Source organism: Poecilia formosa, unplaced genomic scaffold (assembly GCF_000485575.1).
Source record: "Poecilia formosa unplaced genomic scaffold, Poecilia_formosa-5.1.2 Scaffold621, whole genome shotgun sequence".
Classification (NCBI taxonomy): Eukaryota; Metazoa; Chordata; class Actinopteri; order Cyprinodontiformes; family Poeciliidae; genus Poecilia; species Poecilia formosa.
In genome coordinates, this window is record NW_006800560.1 from 69,967 (window position 1) to 85,587 (window position 15,621).

At 37.5% G+C, this 15,621-nt stretch overlaps 2 protein-coding genes across 2 annotated transcripts; both read right to left on the minus strand.

The window, feature by feature from the left end:
- Nucleotides 1–1,708: 1,708 nt before the first annotated feature.
- LOC103130306 (transmembrane protein 82-like) lies at nucleotides 1,709–6,479 on the minus strand. Its single transcript, XM_016665800.1, has 6 exons — nucleotides 6,470–6,479; nucleotides 5,620–5,692; nucleotides 5,355–5,547; nucleotides 3,955–4,372; nucleotides 1,973–2,157; nucleotides 1,709–1,894 (listed from the first exon to the last, which is right to left on the minus strand). The coding sequence occupies exons 1-6, from the start codon at nucleotides 6,477–6,479 to the stop codon at nucleotides 1,829–1,831; spliced, it is 945 nt and encodes a 314-aa protein (XP_016521286.1). The 3' UTR covers nucleotides 1,709–1,828.
- Nucleotides 6,480–7,145: 666 nt separating this feature from the next.
- Nucleotides 7,146–14,738, minus strand: slc25a34 (solute carrier family 25 member 34). Its single transcript, XM_007541639.2, has 6 exons — nucleotides 14,248–14,738; nucleotides 12,992–13,785; nucleotides 10,530–10,595; nucleotides 9,368–9,520; nucleotides 8,051–8,185; nucleotides 7,146–7,960 (listed from the first exon to the last, which is right to left on the minus strand). Exons 2-6 carry the CDS (start codon nucleotides 13,478–13,480, stop codon nucleotides 7,790–7,792), a joined length of 1,014 nt encoding a protein of 337 aa, XP_007541701.1. The 5' UTR covers nucleotides 13,481–13,785; nucleotides 14,248–14,738; the 3' UTR covers nucleotides 7,146–7,789.
- Nucleotides 14,739–15,621: the final 883 nt, after the last annotated feature.

Consider the following 15,621-nt stretch of genomic DNA (forward strand, 5'->3'; position numbering starts at 1 on the left):
ATTCACAGGAAACAGTAAAAGAGGATTTAGGACTTTATTTGTTGTAAACAAAATTATGTAATTATGAAACTATTCTCACAGAGACATGCACATTTTTTTAATCAACCAACTCCGTTACACACTGTTTTTTCATAACTACACAGTATTTATTCTATATTTTATATTCTACCTTTGTGTGAGTTTCTATCACTATAGAAATAAAGGATATTTTATTTCTAAAATCCTAAAAGATTATAAACAAAGGATTTGTGGAGTAAAATCTACTGGTACTGGGGAAACATTTCCCTCTAAACAAAACTTACCAAACAGAAATAAAACTGAAATTTCAGACTGGTAGATGGAGAGCATCAGTTTTAAAGTTGTGCCCCTAAATTCTCAGTTGGATTTTGGTGTGGACTTTGACTAGGCCACGTTTTTTTCTTCTGTGGTAGCTATGGATACGTGGTTAGGGTCGTCGACCTGGTAAAAGGTGAACCTCTGCTCCAGTCTTCTGCAGCCTGTTCCTGCTGAAGGGTCCACGCAGCATGAAGCTGCCACTACCCACTGAAAATGGTGCTGCACTTTATTATTATCAGTCTTTATATTTTCTCCTCATTGCTACTTACATGTATTTCTTTTCAGAAGAAACATGCGGTTATTTAATCAGACAGATTTACACTTTGCTGAATTGATTATTGACAAATAATTTAATCAGTGATTAATCATTAACTGGAGTAAACAGACTTAAAAAAAACTATTTCTGAAAGAACAACATTCTCAGAGCAGTAATTAAACCAAAAAGGTACAAAAATTACATACATTTGCATTTAAGTAAAAAATATACCTGTCTAAATATCTTCTACCCAAAGTGGCTTAGCTTTACCTTCACCTGGTTCTCCTCGTGTATTTATAGTTTTATACAAAAAATGAAAAATCTGCATAATGTGAAGTTTTTTTTAAACCTGATTGCTACGATAATCATGACCTGCAGCCTTAGACTGCATTAGTTGCTCATTGTGATTTTCTTAATGATTCTCATCTCTGAGTGAAAATAAATCAGTTATAAAAGGAATCCCACATCTGTTTGTACGTATGATAATGATTGTTCCCTGGTGAGGAATTCGCCTCAGATCAATGGTGACAGATTAATTGACCGACTGAATGTACAGTAGCATAATTCAGAACTGCAGTAATATCCGCTGCTCCTGGAAAGACAGAACAGTCCTTTGTCCCATGTTATTTTACTGCTGAAAAACCTTGAAATTGTTATTTTATGAGAAAGTTTCTCATGAAAGCATCTGGACCTGCAAGATGCTGGGTTAAGAAATAAGATTAAAAGCTTTTCCTGTGAGCTCATGTAGTGGAGAAACAGCTGATAACATGTGGGAGCAATCAGGGAACCATGGAAGTAGAGCGAGGCTTCGCTGACGCTACGCTTAAAAATGTCCTTTTTCTGCAGAAATATTCTAAGGTGAGTTGTGTAAAAAAGTCAAGACTTCTACTAAAATATTGAAACATTGAAATATTGACATTTTTCTGTAAGGTATCATTACAGATTGAGCTTCGATGGTTCATGCATCCAGAACGTTTTTAGTATTTTATACGTTTTTGCGTCTCCATAAGAAGTTTGACTAAAACATAACAAATAAGAGATTTTCAATCTTTCTTTCAGCTTGAAAGGAAACAGAAATGTTTCCTTTTGGCTACCAACTACAAACTCGAAACTATCTCCTTCTTGTCCAAACTTTATTTCAAATACCTCTCACCAATTCAAAACTAAATTCAGAGCATTTCTGGAAACATTCAGGCCGTTCCTCTGACTCACGATGGGGTGTTTGCTAACCATCTTCTACTGGATTCTCATCCTAGATCTGAGGCAGGTCCTCTGTTTGTCCTGGTTGCGTTCTCGTTCTTCCTAAAAACAAACAAGTTTCATCAGTCATTGTTAAATTCCTCACAATGGAGCCGTTTAGCAATAAAAGACAGGAAGGACCTTTAACGCAGCCTGCAGCAGATCCTCAGAAGGCAGCAGACAGACTCCTTCTCCCAGAAAAGCGACGAGGATGTGCAGGACGTCGGTCCAGTTTCCCACTGCCAGCATCAGAACCAGCAGGCCTCCCAGTCGCAGCACCACGGTGCGCAGCAGGGCCTCAGTGATGCTCAGCCGATGTTGTTCCTCTGTACGTTGAAAGAAAAACTCATTCAGCTTCTATGCACCACAAATCTGGAACAAATGTCCAGAAAAGTGCACAACAGCCGAAACACTGAGTTCCTTTAAATCAAGACTAGAAACACAGATTTAATTAATTAAAAACTGACCAACATATTTGATGTATATGATTTTTTTAATCAAAGTGTAATATTTGTTCAGTTGCTGATTGCATTGTGTTTTCTTCATGACTTTGTAATTTTGTATTTTTATTATGTAAAGCACCTTGAACCGCATTGCCATGCAAATAAACTTGATTGATTTATTGATTGAAAAGTGGTTCAGTGTATTATTTTTGCTATTATTAGGTAGTTAGTTTAATATGCTTAGTTAAATAAACCTGTGGATAACGACTTCCTACGTAGCTTTCTCTAATCAGATGTTTTCTGTAAATGTTTAAAACAAACACTCAAGGCCATCAGCTAATCTTCAACCAGATGTTTTCCATAATTTTTTTTACCACAAGTAAAAAAAAAAAATAACCCAACTTTAGCCTCTCTGATTTAAATATTTTTTTATACAAACCAAATGTTAGCCAAATTTGTAACTTAACAAGCACAAAAACAATAAGATATTTAACAAGTTTTCTAAACTGTAAAGAAGTACAACTATACTGTCATGTTTTTATTTAGCTAAAAAGCTCAGCATTCGTGTCATACACCAGTACAGAACAAATCCCACTTCTTTAACTGTGGTTTGGTTTCTATTTGTGTGTTTTGTAAACTAATTGTTGGTCAATTTGTTAACTTCGCCAGCCCAAACAATCTCCACATTTCAAAGTTTTTCTTAAATTTTCATAAGTGTTAGCCAACAGTTTTAGCTGTTAGCATCCCTTTAGCATACGTTAAGCATGCATTTCTTACAGGAAGCTGAAGAATATTTATGGCTAGTGTTAGCAAACCATTTTCATAAGCTGCGCTTTGCTTAGGCCCATTTCTTAAAAATTTAAGAGGGTATTTTTTAAATATCTTTCATACTTCATGTTGACTAAAACTTCCAGTTGTTGCGACATCATCTCTGGTTAGATTTTCACCGAATGTTATTTGAATATACTTCTTAAATAATTGTACATTTAATTTTTTTTCTCCACAAATGTTCATCAATTTAAATGTAATACCCTGTACTACCTTGACAACATGTTTTCAGTGCTTTGCAATAACAAATTTAGTTGTTGTTTTTTACTTTTTGTATTTGCATAGCTTGTTTTTTCATTTTAATAATTGCAATTTTTCTAAGCTTTTTCACTTTTTGAATTCTTACAGTTTCAGAGTTTGTCAATTTGGTTATTTTTTGTTTTTAATTGCTATTTTTTAAGCTTTTCTTTCACTGTGCAAACAGGGATAAAACATTTTTGATTGGCTTTCACTCCTATCAAATCCAAACAATTTAAAGCAGAAAAACCTACATGAACGTTTAAAAATACTTATCAAAATTTACTAAATGTTTACTTTGTATTTAACCAAAATGTTATTCCAAATACTAACTTTCAGAAGGAAGAAAACATGAGAATATATTAATTTCCTTGACTGGAAAATTTATACTATCTGTATTATTCTGCTGTGGAAATTTTATGCAGATTTTGGATGAAAACACTTTAAATAATAGCAAAACCCTTTTTAGCTATCCTTGTATGAAGCACTTCTCAATTCTACACTATTTTGGTTAACATTACTGAGAGACGATGTGAGGAGCCGCATGTGGCTGCAGATCACAGACAACGATTTAACAAAATCATCGCTTTAATCAGCTTCTCCGAGCATCTTCACCTTGGTTGTAGGCCACCAACATGGTGTAGCAGAGAGTGAGTGGAGTCCAGAACTTCATCGCACCCTTCTGGGATAAGAAGTGCTCGTAAACCGTGGCGGTGGAAGCCACAGCTGCTGTAGCGAAGGCCAAGATAACCACTCTTTGCAGCGAGGCCATCATGGTGTGTCCAGAGGTTAGGAGGTTGATGCACTTCCCACAGTAACCATCGGTCCTGTGCAGCGGGAACAGCCTGGCCACATGGCGCCACAGACCGCAGCTGTAGCTCGCAAATGCCCAGCTGAGCGCAGCGGCCAGGAGCAAGCCGAAGGAGCTGTGCAGCGCCCCCTGGTGGATGAAGGCCAGCGTGCAGGTGAGGCCGCAGCCCAGAGAGAACTGGCTCTGGATCAGGAGCAGCTCCGGACCTCTGGAGCCGTCGTCCTGGATTCAGGCAGAAACATGACCGAAAACGAGTCCGGATGTGAGGCAAACCAAAAGCAGCATGGAAAATGCTTTTGTTTTTTTTTTTAAAAAAACATTGCCTTTATTTGAATTTTTAATAGGAACCGCTCATTTGTTATTTTTGGAGCTTTAAAAACCTTTCTGATTAAATGTAAATCCTGATGTTTTGTTATCTTGCCAGGTCCTGTTATAATCTGGGGATGTTTGAGTTGGCTTTGGGTTTTGTTCATTTCTTTGTTCCTTAGTTTCTTCCTTTGATTAAATCAGACATGTTTCTGCTTTTCTTTGGTTTTTCTAGTGATTCTAGTTCATTATGTTCATTTCTTGTCTAGTTATCTCTCTGTGTGTGTCTCTCAGCAACTATTTTATTTAATCTTATTTATCAGGGTCACACAAATCTTGTATTTAATTTTCCTCACCTACAAGATTTGCCTCTTTGATAAATAAATTAAATTAAATCCAAACCTCCTCAAATGTACCTGCGTGTTTGTTATGCTACCAACTTTCCAGGGGGAAATGTCTAATCTCTTCTTTTCCAAAACAGTGCAAAAGATTTATCTATCAAAATACAGTCTCCATTTATGACTGCTGGGATGTAGTCACGAGATAAATAGAGCAGGATCCATTAAAATGCTCTTTGAAATAATTTTTGCTGTTATTTTTCTCGGTTCCTCTCAAAAAGCCATGATTTTATTGCATTTCCATAATCAGTGTAATAATGTTCCTTTTTCCTTCAGGCACTTTGTACCCAAATGTAGATAATTAGGATTAAATCTATTCAGTTTTACAGGTGTAATGTGTATTCTCAGTATATTCATACTGTAGTAATCTACTGGGTTGAGTCTGAGCTTTGGTGAAAGTTAAATTAAACTTTTAAGGGGTAATTTTCCCTCCTAGCTCCTCACTCCATGTCGTCTGAATTGTATCACAGTTTTCTAGTTTCTGCTTTTTGAGAACTCACCTGTCTGGTGGAGGTCAATGCAGAAACGGCTCTGAGGGAAAACTCCAGCACGATGAGAGAGGAAACCCTGCAGCCCACCAGAGAGAGGACGCCGGTCAGAAACCAGAACTGGACCGCCGCTCTCCATCTCCTCCTCAGAGGATTTCTGAAGGAAGACGACATCCATCTGTCTCTGCTTTGGGTGTCAGGATCACTGAGGGCACAGGAAATTCAAAATAACTAAACGTAACTTTAAATGCTTTCCTTGTTTCTTTAATAAACTCACCTGCACACTTGAATGAAATTGTAAACTCTCATCAGATTACAGAGCACTGAAACTCCACAGGCTCCTACAAGTCCTACAGTACAAACATCGCATGAAAAACAGGAAAAACACATCAGAGCAAAAAGTGTTAAAATAAATCGTCAAAGCCTCACCTTTAAAAAAACAATCAACTGGATTTGAATCGAAAGGACTCCATTGAAAAATGTCCAGGATCCAAACAAACGGGGAAAAGATGTTCATGTTTCTCCTGATAACTCTTAAACTCAGGATTTTCCACTCATGCCGTCTGAACGCTCTGCAGCGAAACGTTTCTCTGATTGAGTTTCTCCTGCTGAGGAGCCGAGCTTCTGGCCGGTCAAAGGTCAAACAACTTGACTCCTGTTGTCGCTCTAAAAAATTTCAATGGAAAAGGTTGAAAGTCCCCTGAAAAGATAAGATTGTTTAAAGTAAATAAACGCTCTTCACAAGATGTGACTCAACAATGGGTCTGAGTTTTACGTCTGATTTTATTATTTTATTAAAGTATTTTTTTTACTGATTTTGTGTATTTATACACAGTCTTTAATATTTAAGCTGCCTATCATTAAAATGTATAATTATTATGTCTAATAAAAATCTTTTAACACTGTCAGGTAAGTTTTCCTTCGATCAGTTTTCTGATTTATTTTTAGCAGCAACTTTTCATGTATTTCCACTTGAGGGGAATTTTTCTGGGGATAATTATTATTCTCTGCTGTTTTATTAGGTCTACCGGGTAAAAACTAATTTCACAATTCAAACTTTATCCCAGAAATCATCTCTCGTCAGATGCATTGTTGAAACTACCCTGAACTTCTCAGAGCATTCTCACCATTTTTCATGCCAGGTTAAACTAAAGTACCTATTTAACTAAAACAAAGCATCTCGTCACAACCACAATAACTATATTTTAATTCTTAGAGGTAAATTATAAAACTGAAAGCAGGAGGAAAGGGACACCTGATTTAGACAAAAATATATTCAATCCTCTGAGTTCAAATCAGTTTATTCAGCCGTAATAACCACAAGTCTTAAACATTTAGACTGAAATTAGCACATCTTTGATGTTCAGTTATTTCCACTTCTTCTAAATTGTTTTTTGTTTTTTTCTGCACAAATAAACAAGCAGACTTTGTACATTATTAAATGATCCTACCTATCCTTATCAGAATGTTATTTACATTAACTGCACAGTGGTTTTATTATTTTATTGTTAATTTTGATTCTATATTTTTATCTTTTTGTGTATTGATAGCCTGACACTTTGCTCTTGTTGCACCTGAACGTTAAATGCTCTTTCTAATCAATTTCATTTGTTTATTTTTGCCTCCTTTTGGCTCACGTAGGACAACGCTCTCAGTGTAAGCAGACTTTACGTATTAATAATCAAGATTGGCGATCAAAACGCGAACAGTAAAGAGCCAGAAAGAAACTGATTACATCTGAAGGGAACAATAATAATGAAACTGTTTTTGTTCCCAGGTGTATTAAAAAGACAAAACTCAAGATCAGTTTTGGTAATATTTACAAAACAATATGTTTATTGAGATTACTTACAACAGTTAAAGGTCCTAGAGTTAAAAACTTGAATTAAAAAAAAATCCTCGAATGAAATTAGATTCTCTGCTTTGCAGGATCTTTTTTCTTTCAGGAATAAACAAACAATAATCAATAAGGCAAGAGGAAAATGCATAAAAATCTGAAAAATACAGGAGTGCATCTGATGAGAAACAGTTTGCGTTTTAGCCAGACTTTTTCCTTCCACTCAACCTTCTCTGTGAGCAAAGTAGCCATTCTTTGTAAAACATGATCGATGGCTTTATACTCATCATTCAACTCTTGATTAAGTGTTGTATAGAGTTTGATTGTCTTCCACATCAGATGTGCAGCTAATGCTAAAAGATGCTAGTTTGAAAACTTAGGAACAGATAATGATGGGCATTATGCCACCAGCTCTGTTTGATCATCAGCATTTGTGCAAATATCCAGAGCTTCTCTCCTTGCAGCCGAAGAGCCATCGACCCTTCATGAATGAATTCAGCCGTCGTTGGTTAAAAACAGTCAGAAAGTGGCAGAAATGTCAAGTTTTGGGTTAAATTCAGAGTCCCTCTCATGTTCCAGAGGCTCCAGTGCTTCAGCTCAGAGTTTTCCTCTACTTGTCTTTGATGGCTTGTTGCCTCATCAGGTCCCAGAACAGCATGCTGAGCACCGTGTGCGGGGCCAGCCGCAGGAACACGGGGCCCATGCCTTTGTACAGCCCCAAGAGGCCCTCGGCTTGGCACACTTTGAGCAGGCAGTCGGTGAACCCGAGGTACAGGCGGCCCTGCGGAGCAGATCACGACCCGGTGAGTTCCCCTTTGACCTTTCACCCTAAAAACACACAAACATCTCGGGAGAGATCGTCCAAACTCACTTTGTGAAACTCGTCGACGGGCTGGTTGTAGAGGCGCGTGCTGATCACGTCGAACGGCGTCATGGTGATCGCCACGGCAACGCCGCTGATGGAGGCAGCGATCAGCGCCGTTAGCCAGGCGTTGGCACGAAACCACTGCAACGAGAGGAGGAAACTGGTGACAGGGCTGCAACTGACGGCTGCTTTAGTTATCGATATCGATCAATTCAATCAATCAATTCGCTTGTTTAGATCCAATAAGGGAAATTTATTTACACAAGAAGTGATGACGGCCAACACCTGCACATCAACTTCAGCATAATAATAAAACAAAGACAAGAAGATCCGTCTGAGATAAATGTAGAAGAATAAATTAGATGAATAAAAACACGAGATAAAAATTCGACAGGGATTAAATCTGCATTAAATCAATTAATCAGATGAAAAAAATTGGCACATTCTGAAAAGTTTGCATTTAAACCTTTTTTTATATAATATTAGAAATACATTAGAAGATGGAAAGAAACAATTATTATTTTTTTTAAATTAAACATTAAGAGTCCACTGCACTGAGCCCCACTGAAAACCTCCTGGTTTTTCCAAATATTGATTTCTGAACCGAGTTAAAACATTAGTGTTGTCGTTTCTAAATAAACTTGTTTTCTTTGAATGATTTGAGGTCTGAAAGAACTGCATCTTTTTTGTTATTTTGACATTTTCTCATTTTCTGCAAATAAATTCTAAATTTTTGCTTGTAACACCATAGACATGTTGTCAGTTGTTCATAGAATAAAATAAAAATGTTAATTTTACTCAAACATAAACCTATAAAAAGTAAAATCAGTGAAACTGATCATCTTATGTAGTCTCTTTTTTTTTTTTTCCGGAGCTGTATTCATATATATTTATGTATCAGTTGATTTGTAGCAACGGATGAATCTGCAGCTAAGAAAATATTCCTGGTCTTTCTGCTTAACAACAATACAGAGTTGATCGGTTCGTTATTATTTTTGGATTGACCAATTAATAAACGGTAGACAAAAGGTGATTAATAAGAGATTTCTTAAATTATTTTTTACAGAATTTGAACCAGGTGAAACCAGTTGAGAAGTTCTGGATAGAAAATATCTATATACAATGCTTTTTTCTTATATCTTAAATGCAAAGTGTATGTAAATATTGTTTTAGAATATTTTTTCTTTTTTGGCTTTTTTTCAGCCTGTATACGCCAGTTAATGACTAATCAAATACAAATTTAGTTGATTAATTTTGATTAATACGCTAAATCATTTCAACCCTAAAGAATATGTTACATGTCAGGTAATTTACTTTATGTACCTGAGAATGTGACACCCAGTCCTTGGTGGAGGTGAAGGTCGCCAGCTGAGCTGCTGACCCCACCATGACCCGGGGAACTGCCCCGTTTACCCCCCTCCACAGCCCAGTCAGACCGTCTCTTCTGTAGATGGTAACAAAGGCATCAGACACACCCTGAGGAAAAAGAAAAGATGTATTTAAATCAGTCTCTACACACTTACAGAGATTTGGTCTTTATTTTATTCTGATTAAAGTGTTGAAACAATTTTATTTTGTTTTAAACTCACTGAAAATCACAGAATGATTTAGAGAGACGAACTAAATAAATACAAACTAAATGAAGCAGAAATGATTTTAAGGTATTTGATATTTACGCTAAAGGTAAACCTCATGTAAATCTCAGATTTACATGAAAATTAATTTGGATGTCATGAAAAAGTTCAATATTTTTGGTCACTTATTTCAGAAACTCTGTTATACAGATTCATTACACATAGAATAAAGTATTAAATTCAACAACACTACACTGTAAAAAAAGAACAAAAACAACAAAATAAAAAACGTCTCTAATTTACGTTAAAATACCGGCAGCTGTGATTGCCAGAATTTTACACTTTTGACCACATTTACATAATTATATGGTAAAAGTCCATATTTATACAAAACTATGGCAAACACAACTGCTGGTATTTTACTGTAAATTAGGCACTTTTTTTTTTTTTTTTACAGTGTTGTCAATAATCTTTGGCCTTCAGTTTGGCCAAAGATTTGCATCTTTAAGTTTCCGCTGTTTTGCTGTTGAACGTCAGAAGACAAAAACAAACAAACATTTATTTGCACTCCTGAACATAAATTAGACTTATTTTCAGATTTTCTGGTTATTCTGAGTTTTGGATGTGACATTTTCTTTGTTTTTTAAAAGAATAATTATAATAACAGAGGTTCATTTAATTAAACTGTTCTGAATAAATTGTTGGCACTTCTTTAGATTTTCTTTTATATTGTTTATCTCCTTTACATTAAAATTAAATCATTTTAATCCAAACATGCATATATTCCAGTTTAAGTTCAGTTTATTATTCAAATTAGTTCTGTTAGATTCAAAACTTGCACCTCTTTCAAAACCTAACAAAGTTTTTTATGACAAGCATTTATAAACACAATGCTCTGATATTTTTCTTACCAGATGGTTATGTTGGTGACCAACAGCGATTGCATCCACAGTCTGAGCTTGCAGGTGAGTCTTTACCTGTGGAGAAAAACACAGTGCAAAGTCTTAAACTCCTTTATTTCTCTGACGATCACTGAAGTGCAGACAGGATAAAGGCCTGTATGTTACACAACACACGCCTTTACAGGAACAAAACAAACACACCTGACAGAGACAAATGAGCCGCAGGCCACAAAAGAATAAAATAGTCACTTAAATACAGACTGTAAAACTCCTCACTTTGTTTGTTTACAGCAGGACCCAGATGGGGCCGCGGCTCGCATGTGTTTTGTGGCAGAAGAAGAAGAAGAAGAGATGTACAATTTAGTGAGCTGGACACAAACAGTATCGTCTTGCCATGATGGTGCAAAAATGTTTGGTGGCTCAGAACGCATGAAGTAGAAGCTAAAGCAGAGAAACAGCAAACCGGTCAGGAAAACACTCATAAAACAAACAGAGCAGATGAAAGAGGAAAGGTTGGGTTATATTAAATTCTCCCTTGCAGTAAATGTAATTTAAGACGCATCAAACAAACACATTCAGACAGAGCTGCTCTGCTGGGGCGGAAATAGAACGAAGACATCTGAGGAGACCTGAGCGGACAACTCTTGTTTTGGTTTCCTCGGTCAAAAGGAGAGACCAACACCAACACAAGTCCTATTCAATCTTTATTTTCTGCTAAAATATGCAGCTGAACAGTCGGTGTGTATTGTGTCAAGCCTGTTAGAAACAGAAGTAGCAACAAGCCGGTTCATGCAGAGTCATTCCTCAACTGCACAAACAGTTTTCAAAGGATGATTTCTAGCATCACAAAACCTTTTGCTGGATTTCTACTGATGCTGCAGCAGCTAACCCAAAAACAAGCAACACAACGCCGGAGAAGATCATATTAGCCAACAGGATCGGGTTTCAGCTGCAGGGTTTTATTTTCAGTGTCACAGTTGAAGATAAATAAGTAAGAAAATTTAATTATTTCTCATCATAATTTGACTCAAAAGTAGCAGGTTGCTACCCGCCAAGGTGTCCAAATGTGACGTCCTGCTTTGACATTACAATGGTCACAAACAGAAATGTGGTTTTCTACAGCAAGTTTGTATTTTTCCTGGTTTGAAATGGACCAAAACATGATGTCATACTTTGGTCTCCGTAACTGAAGAAATAACTGCAATAAAATATCTACTGGACTGAACCGGACCCTGTCTACAGTCGGAGTGATAATTAAAACATTTAAAGCAACTAAAAGTTTAGAAAACAAAGCTCTGCACATGTTTTTACCATGAACATCCATATTTATGGAGGCTGTAAGTACCAAAGTCTTTCTTAGGTCTCTGCATTTTCAGCTGCGTCTGCAATGTTAGTTGTTCATTAACTAATTTGGTTTTCTTTACCACACATATATACACGTGTTGATTCTGTCTGCCTTACACAATAGTTTTAACTTCCTATCACACATGAGAAACATAAAAGAGCAAGAAGAAACCTGCAACCACTCAACAATAATATCAATTAATATCTATTGTATTGATTTGATACAAGAAATAATTTTGAAAATTTGTCAACATTTTTATAAGTGCCTATGATTTCTCAAACACAGTAATTTTTATTATTATTATAATTATTGTTGTTATTATGTTATATATAGAGATGTTATCTGAATGTATGACATTGAAATGTAAAAATATTTTAATTAAATTTGCTGCTCCAAATTTATTGAAGTATTTAAAATTTTAGCTAAATTATGTATGAATAATAAAAAGTCATATTTAATGTCCTACATGAGCGCAAATATTGCAAAATTTCCTGCAAATATTTCTAAATTAGTATCACTAAATCAGTGATTTTGATTGCAAAAAATTCCCAAAAACAATCCCGAAATCCTGGATGTTCAATGTTATTTAATTTTAATTAGTACTTAATGAATGCAGAGAAATCTATTAATTAATATTTCAGTGGTTTGTTAATCGGTTTTATCAATTCATTCTGACACAACCAGCATTTAGGACATTCATGAACTTGATGTGGCCCAAAGAGACGGCCCTCTCTTTTTATTAGGATGACCAAATAAAAAAAAATTAAAGGTTATAAAACAAAACCAGAACAATCCACTTGTTTTACATTTTCTCTCACGTTAGCTGATTTCCTTTTAATGTTTTAACCCTGCAGAACCTCACTGTGTCGACCCATAAAAGGCTGCAGAGAAGCACAGCAGTTTGAATCATTCTACAGGATGAAGGATGAAGTTCACTGTCTTAGAAAATGTGTCTTTAGTCAGAGGCTTCTTCAAATGTGCTGTAATACAGACTGCTACAGGAGATCCTTCCTGCTCGAAACCATCTACAACAAACCCTTGAAGAATTTTGAATTAATACGAGTGACGACAACATTTAATTCCCCTTTAGGATCAACAAAGTGTTTTTGAACCTGGATTTACTAACCAGATAGGCAGGAGAGGCGATGAGGGCCCCCAGGGCCCCGGCCCCGGCCCCTGACAGCAGGCTGCCTCCATGAAATGCGGTGATGCCCAGAGAGTCACAGCAGGAGTAAGAGCCCAGCCTCACCCCGTTCATCACGGCCTGGTAGATGAGCCCCGCCGAGAGCCCTTTCTGGAGGCCCCGGAGCCCATCTGTGCGGCCCACCACCCAGAGGGCATGCAGGACCCCCCTATAGTGGATCTGGTAGGACCCCCGAGCGCGGAGCTCCCCCTGAAGCTGCAGACGTGTCTTCACGACCTCCAGCGGATTGGTGAACACGCAGGCCGCACAGCAGGCCAGAGCACCCAGTGCAAAGTCCAGAGGGGGCCAGACGGCCGGAGGGGGCCCCAAAACACTGCGGGGGACGGCAGGAGAAGCCATCCTGTGGGAGAACGCTGACTCTTTGGGGGAAGTTTCCAGCAGCTGGGCGCCAGTCATCCCTGAGTGGTCCATACGGTTTGTCAGTGCAGAGGAAGAGAAGGGAGCTGTGCAGTTTATCAGCTGCAGGGATGAATTATTGTCTGCTTTGCATGTTTGTGTCAGTTACAGAACGATACTGCGCCACTCTGCTGCCCTCTTTGTCGTCACTCTCCTTCACTTCCTTGTCTGGGAGTGCACACGCAGGAGCCTCCACCTCCAATCGAAGGCATTCATTATTAAGTGAACACTTCTCACGTCTGACGTTTGGCTGGTTCACAAAAAGCCCAAGGTCGAAGCTTCACTTTTTCCCACAACATTGAGGATGACGGAAAATCCTCCTGAAATGACAAAAGTACACACTGAAAAAACACAAAAATCAGAGTATTTGTGGTCTAGTTTCTGGTAAACTTGAAGCAAGACCAAACTGACTTGCAAGTAACTTTTCACCAAGATATAAGAGCTCGTTTCACTAGAAAACTATTAGTTCCACTGGAAGATAATTTAACTTATAATATAGGTAAAATGTCTTGCTGCAAGTGAAAATATCTGCCAGTGGAACTAGTAATTATTTATCTATATTAATGAGATATTTACTCAAAACAAGCTTCTACATCTTGCTGAAAAGTTACTATCAGTATATAGTGTCCTCTTCCAAGTGCACCAAAATATTTAAACTAGAACGCTTGGCAAGATTTATGCTCAGATCAAAACACTTTCCTCTGTATGACTTTCTGAACAGTGGCTCAACTCTATGCTCAAACATCTACAACAACAGTAAAACTGACCGGAAGTAGATTTACCTGCAGAAAGGAGATAAAAACTCACTGGTCCACTTATCTGCTGTGTGCGCTGATTTTCCTCTGTGCCCCACAGCCTTCAGCCTGCAGCTCCATTCTTCCTCGTCTCATTGTAAACATGTGTCCTCAGCACATTCATTGTTACAGTCTCCTCCTCTGCCCCACGCCGCAGCCAATGCGGGCCCGGCGCAGCCTGCCACGTCACCGCTGGGCCCGGCCAGCACCAATCAGAGGCCGGAGCGGCGCTCGGCCCCAGCGCTGCTCCTATCGGAGCTCTCTGGGTAAAAGGTTAACGTGTGGGTGAGGAGAAAGCAGGGCAGAGTCGGTCAGTGTCAATACCAGGAGAAACCTGCTCCCAACAGTGTAATCTGGATAATCCCACCAGCAAAACAAACATAAACACTCGTTTTATTTAGCTGCGTTTTATGTACTTCTTTCTATTCCAATCTAGTTATTTGTGGATTTCTTTTTACGTGTGATTCCTTTAGCTAATTTTGAAACATCTTTTCAAAGCTCGAAGGCATTTGTGATGAAACTTGATCTGAATGCTTGAAGTTGAGATGACTCTTACTTCCTGTAGGGTGTAAAGCAGCCGCTAGATGTCGCTGCTTCCCTCAGCGACCAGAGAAGTCCAGACTTTTTTGTCACTAAATTGGTCAAATTGAAAACACTTGGGGCCTGAGCCAGACTTTAGCAACAGCTTTCAGGGGAAGGAGCCAGATTTTTTTGGGGGGGGGGTTGAAAATGAGGGTACAGATTTTTTTTTTATTCAAAAATTGTATTTCTTTTTAATGAGTGCATGTTTCACAAACGTTGTACTTTATAAACTATCATAGGTCCATATAAAGTGAACTGTAATAAAATTTCATGGAGCTACTGGTCAAAGGATGTATTAAACTTACCATCATCAGTTGGTATAATAACTCAGTTATGTTTAGGATTACCTATTAATTTACTAGAAAAATAATTTCTCTTTAGTGAATATGGCACCAAAAGGTTTTCTAGCCCAGGGCCCACATCCATGAAAATCCGGCCCTGCTTGTTCTTCTCAATGATTAACTAAATATACAAAACTTTACTGGAGAGAAAAAACTAGTCATATTTTTGTAGAAAAGTGATGTATAAACCATCATTTTAGATCTAAAACATGATTTTATGAATAAAAGAAGGAAACAAGTTGCTAATTTTTGGATTCAGCAACAAGAAGAAGACATGGATCACTTCCTGTATTGATCAATTGGTAAAACAAATTAAATGCAGAAGACTGGTTAACAAATGAGAAGCTATTTTTATTGAACCCAACATCTGTTTTATTTTAAGATTTTTCTTCTGTGGAAATGCCGCTCTATAAAAAAGCCTCAACTGCCTTTCTTCATA

Excerpts from the sequence above, each read along its gene's own strand:
- slc25a34 (XM_007541639.2), bottom strand. The coding sequence starts at position 13,480 with ATGGACCACTCAGGGATGACTGGCGCCCAGCTGCTGGAAACTTCCCCC. Across the intron at positions 10,596-12,991 it reads TCGCCTCTCCTGCCTATCTG|GTAAAGACTCACCTGCAAGC; the intron begins GTTAGTAAATCC and ends TTTTCTCCACAG. Across the intron at positions 7,961-8,050 it reads CCGTCGACGAGTTTCACAAA|GGCCGCCTGTACCTCGGGTT; the intron begins GTGAGTTTGGAC and ends TCTGCTCCGCAG.
- LOC103130306 (XM_016665800.1), bottom strand. Across the intron at positions 5,548-5,619 it reads AATTTCATTCAAGTGTGCAG|TGATCCTGACACCCAAAGCA; the intron begins GTGAGTTTATTA and ends CTGTGCCCTCAG. Across the intron at positions 4,373-5,354 it reads CATTGACCTCCACCAGACAG|GACGACGGCTCCAGAGGTCC; the intron begins GTGAGTTCTCAA and ends GCCTGAATCCAG.